Source organism: Cyprinodon variegatus, unplaced genomic scaffold (genome assembly GCF_000732505.1).
Source record: "Cyprinodon variegatus isolate N-32 unplaced genomic scaffold, C_variegatus-1.0 Scaffold180, whole genome shotgun sequence".
NCBI lineage: Eukaryota > Metazoa > Chordata > Actinopteri > Cyprinodontiformes > Cyprinodontidae > Cyprinodon > Cyprinodon variegatus.
In genome coordinates this window covers 814834-837782 of record NW_015150633.1, presented here as the reverse complement: position 1 = coordinate 837782, position 22949 = coordinate 814834, and the positions used below count along the sequence as shown (strand labels likewise).

Genomic DNA, 22949 nt, shown 5'->3' with positions numbered 1-22949 from the left:
CTCCCTTTTTTATTTTTTTTCTGTAGTTGCTCGTCTGGTACGGACTGAATCAGTGCCATGTGACATCAACAACCCGCTCAGGTACACAGACCTGCATATCAGTCAGACGCTCCCTAAAACCAACAAAATAAACAAGGTGGGCATGACAAATAAACTCCAAATCACACCATGTTTGTAACCTGTCATACATATCACGTTCTGTCATTTATTGGAATAAGTTGAGTCATTGTTATTGTATAAGTTGAGTCATTGTTCTGTTGACACAGGTGCTTTTGTTTTCATAGGCACAATGTTTTACATCCAGCAGAGTTCAGAGGTTATGATTTGTTTCTCGGCAATAAAGATTATCAAGTATTTCCTTGTGTGTAGCTATAAGGGCAAGTTTAACACGCATCAGTGGATCGAAACATAAAAACAAGAGATTCTATAATATGGAGCATTGTATGCGATCTGTAGAAAGTGAATAAATCAGTTTTAAATATATTTTCAGGTGAACAGTTCTACATATTTTAGGCTTTATCCTGCATACTATTTTGAGGTGATAGAATCTTTGTACATGTACTTGTTAGAATACCAAGTTACAGTATGTAAAAAATAGGACCAAAACATTCTCCACACTTTACATGACATTTATATGCCGACCTGAAGAAAAAAATACATAAAAACAAAGCTTAATCTTAGATCAGAAACAAGAGCTCCTTATCAAAAGACAGTTTCTCAAGACAAGCAGTAAAAAAAAAATTGTCAAGATTTTCGTCAAGGGAAAAGTATGATTTTTGAAAAGAAAGATGTTATTTGCTTGTCGTCACATAATGTAAAACTCTCCTTTAGTAACAGAGTAGAAAACTTCCCAAAAATAATAATCAATTAATAAGAAACAGAGTCAATAGAGATAAAGTGGATCTGTCCAAGCAGATTCTTCTATATTGCTCAGCTAGTCATAATCTTCAAGATTTATTGGTCTTCCTAAGTAAAAAAAAATGAAAAGAAAAGAAGATAGATAGATAGATGAAAAACTTGTAAAAGAAAAACTGATAGAAAAAAATAATCCAAATCACATCTAAAAAAAAGTCCTATACATAGTTTGGTCAGTCTGTAGAGGGACACATAAAATCCACAACATATGATGGAGGAATGTCATCAATAGGCTGATGAAATTTGAGACAGCATTATTAAACTGGTAGTTTCTATAGAATGAATGAAAATAACACAAACAGCTCAGAGAGACTGGCAGCAAACCGAAAGAATCTGTCTTGAAACGGGACAGATAGACCCAGTATTCAAGGAAAGACAGTCAGTAGGAAAGTTCAAAGATTTTATTATAGAACAAAAAACTAAAGCTAAAGTGGAGCTGCTAGGATCTGCGGCTTGCGGATGCTGCAGGGGGGCGGGGCACTGTCCAATCACAAACACTCTGGTGGGAGAAACACCGGTAAGTGACAGCAATCATCAGACAGAAGATGATAATCTCAATGAGTCACTTACCTGGTTTAACAGTTCAGTTCATTACCCTTGAAGGGGCGCGAACCAGCAGATGGGCTGATAGCTGACACGGCGCGCGTCCCCAGACTGTCCCTGGTGCTGCAGCTCCGGAGGATTGACAGTAGGCAGATCCTGGACAGGGATACAGATCAGGCAGGAACAGTCAGAAGTCAGGATCCAGGCTTCCAGGTAATCCACCAGCTCCCAGGCAGGTTCAGAGTCCAGATGCGTGACCAGTCGGTCACGCACAGGAGCAGACAGGATCAGGTGCAGACGGGCAGGCTCAATGGAAGAGGGTAGCCGAGACAGGACGTGGAACCAGAACTTGATGCAGGACCTTTAAATTGGTCTCCACCTTGGAGCCAGGCTTACTGGGATAAAAACGGATCCAAAACAGAGCCAAAAACCCAGAGGGCTCAGCAGGGGAGGAACAGTGGACGAGCAGGAGACGAGACAGACACAAAACCCTCTTTCAACTGGCCGCCAGGATCCAGGACAAAAACCTTAGAAACAAACAGAACTGAACAGAAAACATAAAATGATCTGGCCCTGATAGCTGGAACTGAGCCCAGTATAAGAGCTGGATGAGATGACTGATAATTAGGAGGTGAAAAGGGTTGAGCAGGTGAATGGCATGAGTAATCAAGTCCAGCTATCACAGCAGATCATGACAGAATTGACAGGAATGGGGAGCAGTTATTTCTACAGGTGTGTATACTGTATGTATTTGTTTTTGCCACTGTCACACCCAATGTTGCTACTGTAAGGATTACAGCATTCAACAACGGAGAGCAAACTATGTGGGACACTCCCTTAAGCTAAGATATACAAAACCCCAAACTAAATATTATCAAAAGAACTCTGGTCAAGTTCCGATTACGTTTCTGGTTCGATAGAACAGGGGATTTTATTGAGGTGGATGAACTCATAAACAGTTTAAAATGCGTGTCAGCTTCTACCCCAAACCAGTTGTGAAGAAGCAAATAAATTAATAGAAATATAGTATTTTTTTTAAACTCAGGAAAGCCCAGGTACAGATCAATGTCTTTAAAGGAATTATTAAACGGTCTAGCCAAAGTTCAGAGCGGAATTTGCAAGCAAAAAATAATGATAATTTGAAGAAGACTGTTGTTCAGAGATGTCTTGGCAATTCAAGAGATTTAGAAAACAAAATAGGATAGGGAGAATTTATAATACAAATCAATGTGATATGCTGAGGGTGACACCTAGCAGAGACTACCTAGAACTGATCAAATAAAAAGGTGCTCCTAAACCGTGGGTTTGAGAGAGCGTACATTCATGCATTCCTATCCACTGCTATACGTTTATATGTTAGCTGTTTCTCTTAAATCATTCATCAGTTTTTTTTACATCAACTGTATAGAATGAATGTAAAACATGTTTTAAATGATCATATTATAAACTTATGGTATACCTTAGTTTGAAGAAAAACCCTCATTATTGCATCATTAACAATGCCATAACCCAGCAATGTGGGTAAAAAAACTTCATTATATCATATCAATGATAAAATGTTCTATCTTAGAAGTAAAAAACAAAAAACAGAATTGGCTTCATAATTTCCAAATTATTTCCAATATTTTGACAGTTAAAATATGTATATAGGCTGACTATCTAAAGCTTTAAAAGTCTGATTCATTACAGCATAACGTTGTTGCTCATATGGTCAAAGTATAAATGTTTAATCTTGCAATGTGCTTTTACTCTGATTTGCTGACTTTGTCCATCAACAGTGTTTTAAGACATTTATCTTACAGCAATAACTTGTGATAATCTAAATCTGCTTTATTTTCTGCTTCTCCTCAGGATCACATCCCAGTTCCTTACCAACCAGACTCCAGCAGTAATCCTTCTTCCACCACTTCCTCCACTCCATCCTCCCCAGCTCCTCCCTTGCCAAGCAGTGCCACACCCCCATCACCATTACATCCATCCCCACAGTCAGCACGGCAACAAAAACAGTTTAATCTGACAGGTGAGAAAAAAATAAGATATCTGCATGTTTTTTCATGTTTATAAAAGCCACATGTCTGAGCAGAGATGTCTGTTTAGCTGCTATGCTGATGATACTTCTATTTATCTAAGACTTGTTGAATATGCAGCTATAACATATTTAAGAGTGCAATAAAAATTAGAAAACTTGTCTCTCAGGAACTGTGGTATTAAGCTTTGAGAAATTATTTTCCCTTAAATGGACCAACAGGCAGCTGCAGTAAGGGGTTCTGAGAATCCGTTGATTTACCTGACAAATAAAGTAACATGAAGCATTATGATATTTATCAAAACCATCCATGAGGGCGTGTAGCATTACACTTAGTGCTTGTGGTGCTATCTTTGGTGATTTGATAATTTATTTAAATTATTGTGTTCACAAAAGGGGCTTCAAACAGAGATTCAGTTAATTGTTGGGGATATTTAACACCCCAGACATAAGACTAATAATAACACCTGTAATAAATAAAATATTATAATCTGGATTAGCATTATATTTAGATAATTTCCTAACCTCTCTAGAGATTCTGTATTGGATCTTTAATAATAATAACTGAACTTTATTGGTGTCACATTGGAGACATTTACCTCTGCATATTAACCCATCTCCTTGGGGAGCAGTGGGCTGCCATGGTGCGGGACTCGGGGAGCAGTCTGGGGTTAAGGGTCTTTGCTCAGGGAGCCAGAGTGCAGGCTGTGGGGATCGAACCGGATACTTGCAACCTTCTCAGAGCACCAGCACACTGCTGTAACCACTAGTCCAACACTTCCTTTAAAGGTTCACTATGCAACCGGTGTTGATTTTCCAGCGAGGCTCCCCCCAGAGGGCGAAAGTAAAAGTGCACTGTCGTAAATATGCACAGCTGTTCTCCTGGTTTCTCCGTCAAGCCAGGCGTGGTTGTTTTGAGCTTAGCAGACAGGCGAACGCAACGAATGACTAACACAGTGAAAGTATGAACATGCACACAGAGAGAGACAAACCATTCCAATGTTACTTACAATCGCATCAGCAGAAACGCGAGGTCCGCGTCAGCCTTGCAGCCTTCTTTTTATTTTAGCTCTCGCCATTCGGAAAAAGCTTGCCCGATGTTCACCTGTGTACGACTCCTCTCTCTGTCCGGAGCCCTTTTCCTCTTTCTTGCCTGCTCCGACATGGGCTTTCGCTGTTTTCATGCTGGTTCCGCCATGATGTGTGTGGGCCGTGGGCTCCTGCAATTGCAAGTGCGGTATTTCCCCCACAGACCACCAGGGCGGCCGAGAATACCTTTGTTCAACCTGAAATGACTCATTTAATCATCCAAAACGTTATGGAACACATTAATTAACTGAAAAATGTTGCATAGTGTGCCTTTAATAGGTGACTGCAGGTTGAAACCACATCAATGTTTCACTCATATTCAGTTTATATTGTTTATAAAACTATAATTTCAAATATATATTGAATTTCACCAGGTAGTGCTGCTTATCCCATATTTATTGTTTTTCTTTGGAACCAAGAATCCAAATTCCCTTCTTTTTTCTAAACTTTGAGTTTTGCACACATACCTTCTCTTGTTTAGCACCCAAGGAGGATGTGGGTCCAGCAGGTCGGTCTCTCAAATACTGAACCCAGCTCAGTAAATTTATATAGAGCAAAGCTCTAGGGAGTGTAATCCATTCATGAGCCCGTCATCATCATGGACCTTTGTGAGGAAACCTTTGGGAGCCCTGAAAATTTGTTCCCTCCTAATTCGTCTATTTACTTTTTATCCCACACCATTTTCCATGAGTGTCTGTGCAGTCTTTCAATGTTTAAAGCAAACAGTTTAAATGTCCCACACCTAAAGTATCACAATGATGTGTGGATCTGTGGTAATCCCATCCTGATGATCATCAGGGGAGGAATGTGATGTGAGAAAAGGTTTAAATATTATACGATTTGATTTTGAATCTTATGAACCTATTTTAATTATGTGACAGGTTATCTTGTATAGTTAGGGTCACCAGTGCCAGTATGTGTCATTCTATGAGTTTTGTATCCTCATAATTCAATCTGTTACTGAAAATTAAGTAAAATTAATTGCCTAAGAGAAATTATGATGTAATCTTGCTTCACTTCCCTACCTAACCATCTGTGTTGCACTTTCCCTTGTTCCCCAAAGAGTGACAATGAGTGTAATCCCTGTGTATGAGTTAGAGCTGGTGTTAGTATCATATGAAAGCTTTGTGTCTCGTTTTGTGTCTTGTTTTGTGCGTATGCAAGCTTTATAAATGAGACCTATGGTCTGCATGGAGGGAGACCAGACCTGTAATTGGGGATATCCAACATGTTAATCTTGATATTCTATTGTGTGTGGTATTCCTCGAGCACAGACAAGGACCTATGAATCTGATGTGTAGCCAATCAAAAATAATTTCCCCAGAAAATAAACAAACAAAAACAGCAGCTCAACAATGTACTAAGAAGAATCCCTGCTTGTGCTGTCTCTGTTCCTTTAACAAAAGCCTTTTGCTATTGTGATGTTTTACTAGTAAACTTAGCTCACAAAGAATCAGTGTTACTTCTTTCTCTTTGGCAATGTTTATTTACTCAGGTTTGATCTTGAGATGTAATGTGAGATCTTTTTCTTTCTGAATGAAATCTGTTCGTGTACTTCTTGCCGTTTGGCTGAACAACACATACCATAGAACAGAACCTGTTATATCCATTTTTTTTTATTGTCATGTGTGGAATCCCTTTTATTTTAAAAATCACCCAAAAGATTTTAAATCTTGTCATGTGACACAGTAATTGCAGGTCCATTGCCTTGCTCTCTCAGTGCAAATACAGTACATTCCTTCTGTCTTTGATGGGTTGTTTCTGACAGAGATGGGTATATTTCTTTAAATGGCAGTAGAACCACTAGGAGGAACAAAAACGAGCATTGTTTTCTTTGTGGAGTTTTCCGGAAAACAAAACATATGTTGTGTATCCCATTGCTTAAATAGTTGGCTTTGTAAGACTGGTCTAATTTTGCACATCAGAATCAGAATCAGAAATACTTTAATAATCCCAGAGAGAAATTACTTTTGTTACACGCTCTAGTTACAGTTTTACATGATATATACACATATCCAACTATACAATATAATAAAGATACAAAATAAGAATAAAAAGAGATAAAATATATATACACATATAGCTACACATCATCTAGTGCTGATTAGATTTTTGAGAAGACTTTTTTGTCAATTAAATAAAGTTTCAAATCCTTTTAACAACCACATTTGAGTTAAATTGTCCTGATTTTGTTTTTTGTTTCTTCCCTACAGCCTCCAGTTATTTCAAATACAAGCAACAATTCATTTTCCCTGGTAAGACCCTCTTCATTTATCATGTTAAATCTCTCAGTGCTTTAACACCAAAATAAGTTGAGTTAGGAAAAATGTGTTGATGTCAGTAGTCATTTTTGTCTTTTCTCACCTTGGCTTGTTGTAGGCTCTTGGCTCATGCACCCCCCCCCACCCCCCTCCCCCCTCATGCTTGTCTCATTTGGGGTTCCTAATGATTTGTTAGAGCCCAGACTCTCTTGCTTTTGTCAGCGGTGGTACCATTCACTAGTATCTCATTTGGCAGCCTATTACAGCTGGAAGAGCCTGGAGAGGTTTGAAGGAAAATCAGAAGCTGTAGCCAGCAGGGATCTATTGAGGCAGGTGTTCAGAAATCCATGTATTTATACTGCACAGACCAAAGCTACATATGCTGATTACTATGGACACATTTCATCTTCTTAGGAGAGTTAGATTAAAGGCCTTTACCAATTGTATAACAGAACTGGCCATCCAGCCTGTACTGTTTAATTAGATGATGGACGATGATCTTATTGAACAAAAGTAAAGTCAATGTTGTGTTTAAAAAGGAAAACGATACATTTACATAAGATGTATTGACAGTATTTAGTTGGGTGTTTTCCTCCTGTATGTGAATTCAATAGGTCTAATAGGTAGACATACCGAATATATAGCTGGAATGTGTCGATTTAGTGCAAAAAAATAAGAAATTTTCCCCCCATAAATGCCATACATGCATGCATATGAAGGGTTCAGATTGGACACTGTTAGCTTACAGTCCTTATTTACAGGTTTTTGGAGCCTGTCCATGAAAGCATTCATGAAGGCTCCACATAGAATAGGAAATACATGTCCCTCTTGCTGTGAGGTGACAGTGCCAGCTTTTAATGTGCCATGCAACTGAGGGGCTTTTTGCAGCTTGCACTTTGTGTCATAAATTGTCACACTGTGTTAACACAGGCCCCAGTCAAGACTTGTCTTTCAGAGGTAAATTTAACACAAAAGCAAACCTTACTTTATATTTCTTTCCTTTAAAGCTTTTCTAAGAAAAAAATATAAAACTCAAATCAAGTCCCTAAATATACTTAGATTATAATTTAAATGTTGTTAACATACATCTAAGATTCACATTATCTTAAACGTACATGTGTATATGTAAAGCACTCAAAACTGCTATAGAAGTCCCTAGTTAATGTATCTACAAAAGCCTTAAATTAAAGTGTTGTTGTGAATTTGGTGTCACCAAAATGCAACACTTTGTTTTATTTAGTCAATGAAGTGTTACAGAGCTTTGGCAACTTTTTTAGCTTCCCTTACAATCCTTTTCACTGTGGATGGTGGTGGGATACGTTTTTAGACTGTCACCCACTTCTGGCTTTGGTTGTAAGAGTTGCACACCCCTTTTATCATTGTTCCTGTTGTTTGTACAAGCCAGTTTAGGTGAGAAGCTGTTTTATTGTTGTTATTCAGATTCATGCAAGTCATCACACATTTCCTTTACCTAAAACAGAAAGTCAAAGAGAATTCACTCTCAGTGTCAAGTTATATTTTATATTCAGCTTAAAAAGTATGTACTAAAAAAGTGTCAGACCATTTTTTTCGTTGTTGTTGTTTCTTTCTTTTTATTTTTAATTAAGATTTTGTTAAAAACGATCGTTCCATGACCTGTATGTATTTCCATGCTGTATAATTGTACTGACAATTTTTTGGTCTGAGATTATGCTACTGTAGTAAACACATTTATGCATATTTTAGCTCTTTTAGACCTCCATAACTTTTGTGTCAATTATTTTTGGAGGATATTGCATATTTGCTGAGCAGCGATTTACAGATATATATCCCATAAAACAAAGTGCAAACATGAATACACAAGTTATTTCTTTGCATCCTGTGTTGATATTCCTCTTCGAAAAGAGAAAGATTAATCATATAATAATTATTTACTATACAATTTTTTACTAAATACTTCACTAAAGGCATTAACAATTGAACATATTTATTAGCTTTTTTTTTCTTCTAGCAAATACCACTTCCAAAGCTGTTAATTTCCCTGGCACATGCAAAGTTCCCTACTTTAATCATGGCAAGGGTTACAATGCAAACAAGTTATCAAATATTAAGGAAACAATTTCTTTGTAAAAAAAATATGTTTGGTTGCTTCTAGATTTTGCAGTTTCTAAATTTGTTAAAAATTATTGCAGACAGAGATTCAATTATGATTTTACCACTATATACTTTATATTTCCTGTTTTAGTGAGCACTTTTCCACAATGCCATCTCTCTCTTAACTCCTTTGGAGAGATTAGACTGTTATTTTCAGCAGCCTGGTCATATTTCTCTTGTTATAGTCAAAGTTACAAGGCTTTATGTTCCTAGCATCTGCAGAGATAGAAAGTAAAATAAATTGGATTACTTTGGTTGCTTCTACCCAAGATGAGGATAGTTGTAATAATAATTGTTTGCATGTCACCCCTCTCAGAAGGAGCAGTGGACTGCCACTGCTATTGGGGAGAATGTTGGAACTCTCTGTGGTAATCAAACTAAGGATTTGGTGTCTATCAGGACAAAAGCACCCAATCTGACCACAATGCCATCTGTTGATGCTCAAAACTCTAGTCTACCATGGGGAGTACAACTTGATCTTGAAATATATATTTAACATCATCCACATATCAGCCGTTTTTTTGTCCTCATACAGTCTTGGTCTGGTGGGAGGAGGGGTTTATAAGCAGCTTGTTTAATAAAACATTCTCTGCAGTATGTCATCATCCAGCCAAAGGGGAAGAACTCTTATTGGAAAGGTTCTGTCTGTCTGTCTAATTTGTTTGCTTGAGTTACGTTCTGAAGTGTTGTAACTTTAATGTCTCCAGATGTTACTCCAGAGGCACCTCCCAGTAGAGCACCGCAAGTCATTCTGCACCCGGTCCTCTCTGAACAAGGGTGAGGAGAATACATATTGTTATTCATCCATCTCTTTCCCTCCATCTGTCCTAGTTCGACAAAATACAGAGTCCCCTCCTACATCGTCTTTCTTTCTCTTCCTATGACCCCCCGGTCAGAGGCCAAGTCAGACTTACTGGAGCACAGATATTTGGGTGACAATTTCAATATGAGGGACGGCATGATGATTACTCAGAGACTAATGTAAGCTTGGCCTTCAGTTCACGCTACACTTGGGATGCCAAGTGCATTTTCACTGGCTCTTTGAGAAAGCCAGTGGTCACGGGAAAACATCCGGAAGACGATGATAGGTGATGAGATGCCTTTTGACCCCAGTATTAGCATCTCAATCTAACACAGAAATCAAGTGAAACCAAAGACCCAATCTACAGGAGACATTCAATTGTAATAATATCACCACTTAGTATACATTACCAAAAAAATAACACATGACTTTATTTTATTTCCTATTCATATGCATTATCTCTAAACCTGTAAACTGATCTATAGTAAAAAAAACATGTTAAATACACCTCTGTGTATATAATGGTTTAAAAACAGGAGGGGGTTATAGAAGGTTTTATACAACAGAACTAAAACAACTGCTAGCTTTAAGATAAAAATAGAAAAAAAAAGATTTTATTGATTAGTAGTACTGGTATTATAAATTCTATAAATATAATTACACTGTACTTAACACATGTGTTGTTTCTAGCTCACTTACTTACACTGCTTTCTTTTGAATTATCAGACCAATGAAAACATAAGGCTATGACTACTATGGCAAAATATGACCATTTTCATTGAATATAAATATAAGGAGAATGTACTCTTTGTTCCAGCAAAACAATTGTTTATTTTCAAAATACCCATTTTCTTGGATACCATTTTGTCACTTCTGACAAACAACAAAGTTGCAGTTTATTAATTCAAAAGCTTTGTAAAATAAATCCTAACTTTTCAACAGAGTAATTGAAAACTTGACATATGAACTTCACTGGAATGAACATTATGATTTATTGAATGTCGCAGCATCAAATTATTTTTTCTCAACCTCAACAGTGCTGAGAAAATACTGTTCCTATATTTGTTCTTGATTTAGGAAGCCATGCGTGACTACATATTTTAAAAATGTACTTCAGAGTAATACCATAAACCTCCCTGTCTCTGAATTCTGTGGCTTTAGTGAAGCACTTTCTTTTCTTTTCTTTATATCTTTTGTTGTCTGTCTTTTTACAAGTGATAATACATTAGCAAAGTTATAAAACATACACTCCTCCTTTATCAATGTTATCGCCCCTCCCTAGCCACATCTTAGTATGCAATTACAGTAGCAGGTGGCAGATTTCTCTGGCCTTAACGGCCTCGTCTCAGGGTTAATGAGAGCCTGTTTCAGCCCTCGACGCCCTGCAGGATTCCCTCATTAGAGCAGAGATCGAACCGGTGCTAGCAGCCTCTGGCGCCGCAGGAATCACATTATTTTATAAGTTGCCTCACCTGTAGTCTCTGCCCACAGCCTAGGAATGCTTTGTTAACAAGTGCTAATGTACCACTGGAGAGGTTGTTAGAGGTTACAGCCATGTTACAAATGGAAATACGTGGATATGAGGGTTTGTTTTAGTTATGTTATTGCCATCAACTGCACATGAAGGTGAAGATACACATACTGGGGTCAGAAAGTAACCGGGCCTTGGGGTAAAAATGCACTTTAGAGATAATAAAATGGTTGAGATTAAAAATGGGGGTCAAGAAAAGCAAGCCTCTTACATTGTATCCTGCTCAAAATGTAATCATGAGTCTGTCTTTGTCGTTTTGCAAAATGTTTAAGTTGTACCTGGTAATTTATTGAATGAAGCTGTCAGAGATTATTTTCCCTACATAATGTGTAGGAAAATTGTTAAGATTTGTAAGAAATCGTAACGCATCCTTATTGCATTAAAGGGAATTAGAAAATATTATAAATTAAATTTCCAGGCTACAAAAAATTAAGTTTTTGAAAAGAATTGTAAAGTGAAAGAAACCTCTGTAGCAATTTAATGTTAGGAAACATGTTGGATGCCAATATTCTGGGTTCTCAGGCTGCTGTGACAGAGAGAATATGTTCTGTAAAATTACTAAAATAAAACAGTTGTGAGTTCAGAAATGGCTTGAAGCTGTAAAAATATATTATTTTATAGTTATTGAGGTTGCCTCAATAATAGAGGTTGCATTTAAAAAAAAAAAGGATTCTACATCAGCAAGATGCCTGGCTTTTTTGGTGTCTTGTTGAAAGAGGACTAAAAAAACGTTACCAGTGTACAGAGAAAGGTGGCAAGTAGCTTCAATAATAACCCGCCATTCACTCAGAGATCACTTTTTTTTTCTTTGCATGATTATTGCATTGCGCTCTAGTGCACAAAAAGTGTCAGTACGTATAATGACAAATATTTCAGCTTCTCCAAGATTGTTACACACCCACAGACACCCACAGTTTATCAGGTGCAGGTGCAATCAATCTGCAATCAGTGCAGTGAAGCAGCACCACAGAATACATTTCCACACAATAAACAATGCAGTGGCTCTTTTTTTTAAACATCACAAAATTTTAATGATTATAACTGTTGTGTAATTAGGCAGAAATAATGCTATATTTGACAAAGTTTTAAATACACAAAGCAGGCCCAAATGTATATTAGATTTTTCCTACTATTTTCCTCTTAATTAGGAATGCAATTCAGGGATTAATTAATTAATCTTAAATTTAATGATCTTTGTGATCAACTACCGATTTATTAATAAAAGGTAATTTTCTTAAGAACCTGCGTTTTCTCTTGTTTCAAGAGGATTTTACCATAACATGTTGGGCTACATTTTTTTTCACCATACAAAGAGGAAGTATTTGAAACCCTTCTAATTTCCAATGAACAGAAATGTAAAACCTTTATTAAATGACGTTTGCCACTTTTAAATGCTGACTATTTGCGGCTTCAGATTATTGAAGTAGATACTAAGTGTGATATCATTTTGTTTTTACCATAATGCAGCAATCAGGGCTCGGTGAGATTTTGTGTTGTTAGTTAAACTTTTTAATAGGTGGTTTTGGTTCTATAGACCATATTAACTCACAAAAGCCTACACTAGCTAATATGCCTATTGCTCGCATGTCTTTTTCTGTCATGTTAACCAACTTGCCTTTCAAGCACAGCAGACGTTATGCTGCTCCACCATGCAGCACAGCTAAAAGAGCACAATTTAGGTGATAACTTTACTTAACCAAGTCTTTATATTTCGAAAATAACTGCATGCATTCTGCATCCCTGTTGCCATAAAAAAATAACCCCAGACCAGAGCAGAGATATGCAAGAGACATTACCTCTCTTTCATATTTCGCTGAGCCTACATTCAAGAATGGTGCCAGTAGTGCTCTCTAATGGATGGTAGTAACATTACAACAGTGAAAAAAATTCCTTACAAGCAAATTTTTCCAGTCTGATGGAAGAAATAAAAATTTGATAGACCATTAATTGACAATTAATAATAAGTTAACATTTTTTACATTTAATCAAGTCGTATGGATTTATTTTAGATGTAACATTTTTATTGGAAAGCAAATGGGATTTACAGTTCCCCCCATTTCTTTGTAGTCTAGGTGAATATGAGTTCAGGCAAAGCCCTACCTCTCTCTCCCACTCACTAAAATGGAAAACCTAAGAGTTGCTAGATGTTTTCAACTTCCTTTTTGTTGCTTGATGTCTCTGAGTCTTCCAAGGTTAAATTGTTGTTTCTTGTAAAGATATGTACAAAAGCATTGATGCAATTGCATAATGTAGTACTGAAAACACAGAGACACTTTACAGCAGACAACTGCTCACCGGATGGACCAGAAGTTTCTTTATTGCATTATCAGTCAATATTCCTCTTCAAAAAGAAGACATTAAGCAAAAAATCTCTTTTGCAGGTTATAATTTGGGAAGGATTTGGGAAAAGAGTAAATTCCCTCAGTGAAGTTAAAAGAAAAAAGCTGTATGAGTACCCTACATTTTAATTGGTTTTCCTGGTAAAGATGGGAAAGAAGAGCTTGTAAATTACACCATTAGTATCATTTACACAAAAAAATATTATTCGATAAAAAGAATCTGATTAAAACATTTTTGTTTTGTTGTTTTTGATTTTCTTTAGCCCTATTAATTTAGAATTTAATTTAATCTTTGTTCTTTCAGGAATGAAGGCAATCCTTTACTTCAAATCGAAGTTGAACCTACTTCAGATGTGAGTCCCTCTTTTATTTAATAGAATTTAGGTGTGGCTCAAAGTTTTCTGCTCACCAGGTTGCTTTGCATCTCCATGTTGTTGTCTGAGCCTGCTAGTGTATGTGAATGGAATGCCAACAAAGCTCCCACCATCCCTCGTCACACTCATTTGCGTCGTTTTTCCATTTAGTATAATTTGTCTCAGCTCTCTGAGGTGCCTCCAGGTAAGTTATGCGTCAAAAGCAGTCAGACTGCTGCTCGTCAGTCCTTTTTCTGTAACAATGATAGATTCTGAGAAAATGTAATGCAGATTGCTTTGGATGATATTCCACCTGGCATCTTTGAATAGCGTATTTTCACTCTTTCAGTTCATTATTTTTAAAATCAAATCAGAGCAAATCAGCCACCTTTTTCCCTTGGGTTTATTCCTATTTTCTTTGGTAGCAGCCTGAACAGCACTCTGCATGTGAAATACACCCAGCTAGATATCAATGACTTATTTCTTCATGAGAAGGTTCCGCAGTTAAAGCTGCATCAGAATTTATTTTAAAATATTTTGACAGTAATTGGCAAGTTTAATATGTATTTTCTTGTGGAATGGGACAGTCATTAGATGCTCAAAATAAGATATAAATGTGCACAAAATTCACCTGGGTAAAGAGTCTTTGCACGAAGCAACAACTTTTTGTTTATATATGATTATTATATTCGTAATCTACAAAACTGTGCAATGCTTCTTTAGTATTAAAGCAGTGAATTAGTAAAAAAGAAAGCTTGTGGCTGATTTCCAATGTTTGATAATTTTTGTAGTTTTCATCTGCTAATTTTAAACCATTTTGTTTTTCTGTTTTATGTGCATAATTTAAAATTATATTTGTTGCAATTCCAAATAAGGGGGAATATACTGCCGTTAAGGTTTCTTGCAAATTCGAAAGATCAGGATGTGTGCAGGTAATCTACAAATATTGCAAACTGGTTTGGTTCTGCCCTATTACAATGAGCAGATTGCATGTTAAAGAAAGATGAGGTTTTTACATATGTAGTTTAAAGATATAATTAAAAATATTAATTTAAATGATAAAAAGAAAATAATATTATTCACAGTTCATGCTCTTAGAGACCCTATCTACAAGTGCTATAAACAATATATAAAAGGATAAAAACTAAGTTTAAAGTTAAGTTAAAAACTAAAATATCATAAAACGTGTGAAAGTAATTTTTTTCAACTAATTTCAATGGTTAACCATACAAGAACCACAGTCTCTGTACTTTTCAGACAGATTCTTAAAGGTCATAAGGATAGAAAAAAAAGGAACATTGTTTAACATTGTTCAACTTTACTAGTATATGCCAAATATCTTGCTATATGTCTTGCAGCGTAAGTAAACCAAAGCATGTCTACACATGATATTAGAATGTTTAATGTTGCATTTAATTTGTTTCTTACATCTCTGTTCTTTATCTGACTTAATATCTATACACTGAAACTAGCTATTTTTGAGTTATCTTTACTCACTACTTGCTGTATAACAAAATTAGGCACAACAACAAAGCGCTGATTGGATGCAAATTTTTGGTTGGGTATTAGAAATTCTGTTTGCATGTATATATATATTATATAAGGCCAGTTGGGATAAATGTTCACTGCCCTTGATGCCTAATCAGTGTACAGTATATACAGTACTTTGTATTGGAGATGCTGACATTGTGATAAAAGAAAAGAAAGATGAATGTTTATTTTCTTATTGGCATCTTCATTACATCATAATGAACAATAGTATATTGTTTTTCTCTAAAATACTGTAGTTCTAATCCCTCGTTGGGGATCTTTTCCTTACCACAGAATGATGATGGTAACAACGAGGACTCTGGTGATGAGTTTGAGGAGATGAATTTGTCCCTTCTGTCTGCTCGCAACTTCCCACGTAAAGCCAGCCAGACGAGCATCTTCCTACAGGAGTGGGACATTCCCTTTGAACAGCTGGAGATTGGAGAGATGATCGGCAAAGGGCGCTTCGGCAAGGTGTTCCATGGACGATGGCATGGGGAGGTTGCCATCAGATTGATCGACATAGAGCGGGACAACGAAGACCAGCTGAAGGCCTTTAAACGTGAGGTGATGGCATACCGCAACACTCGACATGAGAACGTAGTGTTGTTTATGGGGGTGTGCATGAGCCCACCGCATCTGGCCATCATCACCAGGTAAGAAAAAATTCTGGGCAAGCCACTTCTGTTGGAGATTGAATTTGCTTTATTATTGTATGTTCTTTCATTGTTTTCAATAAATATATTATATTGCTTCAGTAACATGTATCAAACTATATAAGATATGAGTACAAAATAATGTATTTGCTTTTAATTAACAGCAACTTTGGTTTTACTTTGAAATACAACATTATATCAAGTGAGCTTCAGCACGTGTGTTGCAAACCTTTAGCACCTTCTCTGGTACCTATAGCCGATTAGCTTCACCATGACTAATAGAAAAAAACTCCAACCCATTTTGATTAGATCAAGTATTTTTTAGTTACATATCTAAAGTTGATGTAATTTGCTGAATGAATACTGTGGAGATCAACCAATGTAAAATAACATTTTTACATGGTTTTAAATTCTGGAATTGCACTGCTTAAGGTGGCTGCGAGTTATAGTAACTCTGTTAGCTTGGTTGTGATATATATTTTTTTCTTTTAAACAAAACTTCAATTTCACAATTTGTGGATCAAAGTAAAACATTTTTTATTTACTTTACCTCTGGTATTTTGATGCTAGTGCAGCTGGAAGCAATTTTGCCGGTATCTTACATTATTGGATATTTGTTGTAATGCATATCCATAGCATTTTTTTTTTTTTTTTTTTATTCCTGGTAGAACCTCATTAATATCTCAGATGAAATAATTCAAAAGGTGTGGCCCCCATCTGCTGCACTATTCTAAGCCCCAAACATTAGTTGGGCTTGTTCCCTCCTTTTTAAAACACGTGTCCACCAATCATTCATCATTGCTGGTTCATAGCAAAGAATCACTGATTGGCTAATGTCATCTACCAGGGTATTTACAACAGATAACTAGTGTAGTGTGGCTACAAAATATGCTAGCTTTAGCTGGTGTGATAAACCTAGCGGGAAGATGCCGAAGTGGGGAAAATATAATAAGAGTTACAGAAAAGAGTGGGAAAGCGACAATGATCATAAATCGTGGATAGCGCTATTTAAAAATTATGTAAGCAAGGCTCACTGCTAATTTTGCAGTATGGACATACGGGCCCACTTGAAAGACGTTAAGGATCACGCCGAAACAAAAAGCACAGAATGCGGTGCCTTCCCATGCTCAAGGATTTCATGGTGGCATCGGTGATTAATGCTAGCAGCAGGATTTGTGACAACCAGAAACACTGTAAACTCCGCATTGCAACATAAGTAGTTTGCCACACTCACATTAATGCATTAGATGACTTGTCTGACATTCTGCAGGATGATATTGGAGCCTTTCAGATGCACAGAACCAAGTGCACAGCAGTAATCAAGTCTGTTTTGGCACCATACTTTCGAGAAGAACTTCGAGACTACATCAGCTACTGCGACCACTGCTTTCAGGATTTAGCACTTGCTGCAATTAAACTCCTCTCCCTATATCAAATACGGCAGTTGAAAGAGCTTTTTTGCAAGTTGCTCTGCTTAAAGACAACTCCTCAAATTGCATGGGCCTGCCATTCCTAACAAGTTTGATGGATGTGCGAACTGGACTAACATAGAATGGATTGACATCAGCAACATTCTGTCCTCCTGGACAGGTATTGGGGAGATTTCATTCAACCATGTACTGTAACAATTCACAATTGACTGCATTACAGTTCACTGGAGTAAAAGTTTAGCGTTCAGATGTTCATTATTTCAGCCAACAATCTAATAAGCATTAAAGATAAGCATTCAAAATCAACCATAATAAATGCAATTTTTCAGTTATGTATAAATAAGCTTAGCATATTTGTGTGTGTGCACTCATCGTAGAATGGTTTATAAATGCAAAAAGAGGAGTAGTCTTCGTAGTTATGAATCCACCTGCAAGTACCAGTATGGGATGTGTCACATGACACTCACTTGATCTGACATTGCTGTGGTGGCTGGCTCAGAGTTGTTTATGGTGAACAACTCTGGCTTTCTAGGACCACAACTGGGTCTACCTTGGGTGCGACTTGCTGCCAATGGAGCACATGGGTTTGTCGCTGCAGCTCCTTGGGGCTCACCCATCCTGGAAATGAAAGAATTGACAGATTGATGACTATTGATTCTGTAGGTGGTGCATGGCTGTTCTTAATTGGTGGAGCAAATTGTCTAGTTAATTCCAATAACAAATGAGAATCTGGCATGCCAACTGGTTACACGGCCCTACATGAACGGCTTCCAACTTTTTAGAGTGACAAGTGCTGTATAACACTGAACAATAACAGGTCTTTGCTACCCTTAGATGTCTGGGGCTGCACAGTCACAAAACTAGGTGGATCAGCAAATGTCTACCCTTTACCAACAGTTGTGGGTAACCTGCTGAACCTCGTGCAAACTCTAGCAAAAGTTCAACAGTCACGTTTATGATGGGGATTGCAATAATTTTCCATGAACATTTAGTGCTGGTCATAACCTTCGTTGATTAAGTCCCTGCCTTTTGTACACACTTCCCGTCGCTACTACTGTTATGGTTTAGTAATGGCCGGGTTCAGTCACAGCCCTGACAAAACACAGAGAAGATTATCAAACTTAACTATCTAAAGGAAGTCAAGGTTGTAACAAGCTGTCCATAGGTGAACCTGTGGAAGGATTATTACTAAGAGTGCACAGCACCTGGATCCCCTGCACCTCTACATCAGGCAATAGCAGCAGTTAGGGTCCATCTGTCTATGTGACACGTGTTCAGGTCGAAGAGGTTTGCTCTTACCCCAGAGCGTGTCTTTTTGAGGCCCCGCTGCGGGTCCAGAGGATCGTAAGGGCGCCAAGCCATCTTGAAACACGTACAAAGGAGTCTTACACTCACTGGAGTCAGAGGGCCGAACAAAGCACCGTGGCACAATGAAAGTGAGGACCACCGTGCGCTGCAATGGCTTAGTGTGTGATTGACTACATAAACCTCTTTGTAGATAACACCATTACCACCAGAAATGTGAATTGCTTCCTTCCCTATAAATCCTGGATCACCAGTGATTTGAAGGAACTGCTAAACAAGAAAACAAGAGCTTTGAGAAAGGGAGCCCGAGAATTATGAAAGAGTATACAGATTCAAATATAGGTCAAGATAAAAAAAAAAAAGTCATACAATCATCCAAATGCACTGGAGGGATGTTCATATTTTTAATGCTGTTTACTTGTTAATTTCTGTGCAAACTGTAAAAGTAACTTGGTACAGTAGAAGATATAGTTTCTAAAATGCCATGGCATGACAACCTTGGATAAAAATGCAACAGTTTCACAAAATTTGTTGCAAAAATGGTGTATAACATACCGATTATAATAGAATGGTCTATAACAAGTTTTTAGCTGCATTCATTCAATACATACTATTAAAAATAAAGAAACACACCTGGTAAATGTATTACAGTTATAATGTAATTTTTTGCAGTTCTTCTCTGTCTTTATCACCGATATAACAAGCTGATATTATCTACTTAAAGCAGCCTTGTGTAACTTTTGCTGCTAGAGCTTTCAGGGTGTGAAATTGTAATTTTGAGGTTTGATGTCCCTGAAAGCAACTGGCACCACATCACAGTCCCAAAATTAATCAATAATCTCTCTCTCTGTTTTGGAATAAAGTTGCCTCTAAATATATGGCCACATTCATTCCTCTAATTAAATCCTGCACCTGAGAACCAAAAATATGTCTGATCAACTAAGTTTCATGTCTGTTTTGTTGCCTAGCAACAAATTTGAGCTCAGTTAACTTTTGAATTTGGGAAACAGACTGCCTTACAGAAGCAGAAGGGCAGCCTGCACAGTGATTCAATACAGACCGAGTGCTGTATATTAAACTCAAAAATAATTTAGTATATCTCAAATAAGGCTGATTCTCTGGTCAAAACTTGCAAACTGGTGCTCTAAATAGTTGCATTTGCTTGCAGTTGGCTGCAAGCATATCTTAATGACAAGCAATCAGCACCAGGGGGAAGAGGCACTGCATTGATATTGGACACCATAATGCCACTAGCATTTAATTAAGAGTACTTTAACCTGTAGGAACATAAGGACAGAATTTCTTTGTTATATTTCTAAAGCATTAGTAGATCTTGATATCAGTTACCAATATTTCTTCATATAAATACATCTTACAAGTTTGAATATGCTCTATGTTTATTGGATATACAGTATGTGCCTACAGCATAAAAATAATTTTACCTAAAATGTAATGCATGCTTATATGTACAGATGTACTTCTCATTGGTGCAAAGGTTAAGATGGAAAATAAATCTTTTGATATTAAGATGTGAAATTTTCCCTTCGATAGGTAGAGTTTGTTTATTCCATAGATGTAAACAGAATGTTAAGCCACAGAAAAATTTGTAAGTTAACATATTAAACTGCTTTTTGAATATTATTTAAGAATTTCTTGGAGGGAGGAAAAAAAGTCAAATATACTAAGTTTTATTTTTCCAGTGGTTCTGATCTGTTTGGTGCTTATCTCATCATATCTTTGAAATGTGTAGATTTCCTCTGTATCTATACAATATTTGCTTGTAGCTGTGAGGTCCTTGCAGTCAGCATCCCCCTGGCACTCCTTTCAGATCATCCACAGACCTGCTCTGTTATGGAGTGTCTGACAGTGAAACATGCAGACGTTATTAGAACAGGCTGCGACTGTTGCTGAGTAGATGAACCACCCACACCTCACAGCAAAGAGTGAATTCTTTTTTGCAGGCTCACAGCAGATTAAGCATTGCAAGTTAACCAGAAAGAATTTTCATATGTAGTTAACACCTATTAATTATTTCATGGATTAGTGCTTGCATTCTCATAGTATAAAGAGTAGGTCCTCTGTTATTATTCAAGGACGTCAAAAGAAAGCCTCTCATTTTATTAATTAGCAAAACTAATTATGTTCAAAAGAAAAATGTTGGGACTCTCTGGGCTTATTATCTGCACACTGAGCCAAAAAAAAAAAAAAAAAATCGGTTTAATTTATTTTAAAAATGACCAATTCATATACATTGTCTTCGTAAAACACATTTCTGTAGAAAACAACAACAAACAAACAAACAAAAAATGCTGTAGTGATGCAAGATAAAATTGCTGTGAGTTCAAGGGGAGCTGTTGGATAAGCTGGCTGCTTCTGACAAATACTCTCTGGTGATTGCTAACAATAATAAGAAATGTCAGTCCAACAGGTTGTAATATTCCCTGATTATTTACATATCAAATATTTGATAAAGAAAATTTTAAAGATACCACCCTAACATACCCTCAGAGCAAACTGCACCTTAGTTTATCTATAAAAGCAACCTAAAAAGAGGTACATTGGTTTATTTCAAATGAGTAATTTCTCTTTGCATTAGTGGGATCATTAACAGTAATTGCTTCTTTCGTCTTCGATTGTTTCCTTTGTGACCAACTCAGAATTGATTTTTTGCAGAGCATACAAATTGTGTTTTATGTGTTTGACGTCATCTGTGATGTTATCACTGCTTTTTGCCCATGCACATGGCGTTACAACCTCATTTTCTAGCTCAAGGGTGACTCTCAGCATGTAACCATGGCCTCATTAGCTTTTCATTATTCCTGTCACAAGTGCAGGTATTTGCCATCGGACATGGAAGGGTGCATTTCACAATAAAAAAAAAAAAAATAAGAAAAAGTGGGACAGCTCCTAGATATTTGGTTTCTCTCAGCTTGTTATTATGGGTTGAATTTGCATGAACTGTGGGGCCTTGAGTCCTTTACCGGTCACCTGTTGTGGCACAGTTGGGGCTGAGAGTCTCAAGTGTGAGGCAATGGGGGGATAAGAAGCTGCCAATTAATATCCATTTTGTGCAGGACTTTAATCTTATTGGAAATACACTGATGAGGAATTTTACTTAAACATTATATATGTATATCTTTAACAATTTCCTTCACTAAATGAATGTAATAAGTCAGTGTGTGAGTGTGTGTGTGAATGGGTGAATGAATGTAGTGTAAAGCGCCTTGGTCAAGTCTCCTAACTTGAATAAAGGCGCTATATAAGTACATGCCATTTACCATTTTACCAATAAATACAAATATTTGGATTAACACAGATCCAGACATTAAGTTAATTTTCACTTGATACTTTTATTCTATATTGATTAAAATGTGTTGTAATCCTAATTCTGTGTGTTCAGTAAGGTGGGTTGAACCTGGCCCTGCATTGGTTCCCTTTGAAACCACAGAAGGTTTTATATACCAATTCCAATTGTTTTTTGTTCATTTTGATTCTGATGTTCGTGGTTATCGGTTGGGAAAAGCTCAAAATTAATTTTCTTTCGGAAAAAAATAAGCACTATGATACATATGATCTATAAGACCATTGTGTTTTTTTTGTATCTTATTCCCTCTATAATAAGAAAAATTCCCTCTATCCTTCTAGAAAGTATGACTAGGTGCCGGACACTGATTGTAAATAAAATCAACATCTCCTTTGATTGACTTTCATAAAGTCTTTCAATGACAAGTCTAAAGTTTTTGTCTTGAAGACTCCCCTGACTTTGAATTAATTAAACGCAGTGGACCAACACCAGCTGATAGCATATATCACCAATTTTGACCAAAATTTTTTTGATATTCTGCCACTTAAAAAAAGATCATTTGCAGTGTTTCCATCAAAAACTGCATTAAAATTAACCTTTGAATATGTTTTTTCATGCAATATATGATTAAAGAAAAACACACCATGCATTATCCTCCTACTACCGTATTTTCACGACTATAAGGCGCACTTAAACGTCTTTTTTTTCCCTCAAAATGTGCGGTGCGCCCTT

The 22949-nt window shown here is 36.8% G+C and overlaps 1 protein-coding gene across 4 annotated transcripts in view; it reads left to right on the top strand.

Moving 5' to 3' along the window:
• ksr2 (kinase suppressor of ras 2) overlaps positions 1 to 22949 on the top strand; it is a 171688-nt gene that overhangs the window by 118536 nt on the left and 30203 nt on the right. For all 4 annotated transcript variants that reach the window (XM_015378853.1, XM_015378855.1, XM_015378854.1 and 1 more), the window contains 6 exons: positions 27 to 136; positions 3310 to 3478; positions 6787 to 6828; positions 9675 to 9744; positions 13944 to 13992; positions 15817 to 16178. In XM_015378853.1, the coding sequence (XP_015234339.1) occupies positions 27 to 136; positions 3310 to 3478; positions 6787 to 6828; positions 9675 to 9744; positions 13944 to 13992; positions 15817 to 16178 (802 nt within the window). The remainder of the gene's footprint in view (positions 1 to 26; positions 137 to 3309; positions 3479 to 6786; positions 6829 to 9674; positions 9745 to 13943; positions 13993 to 15816; positions 16179 to 22949) is intronic.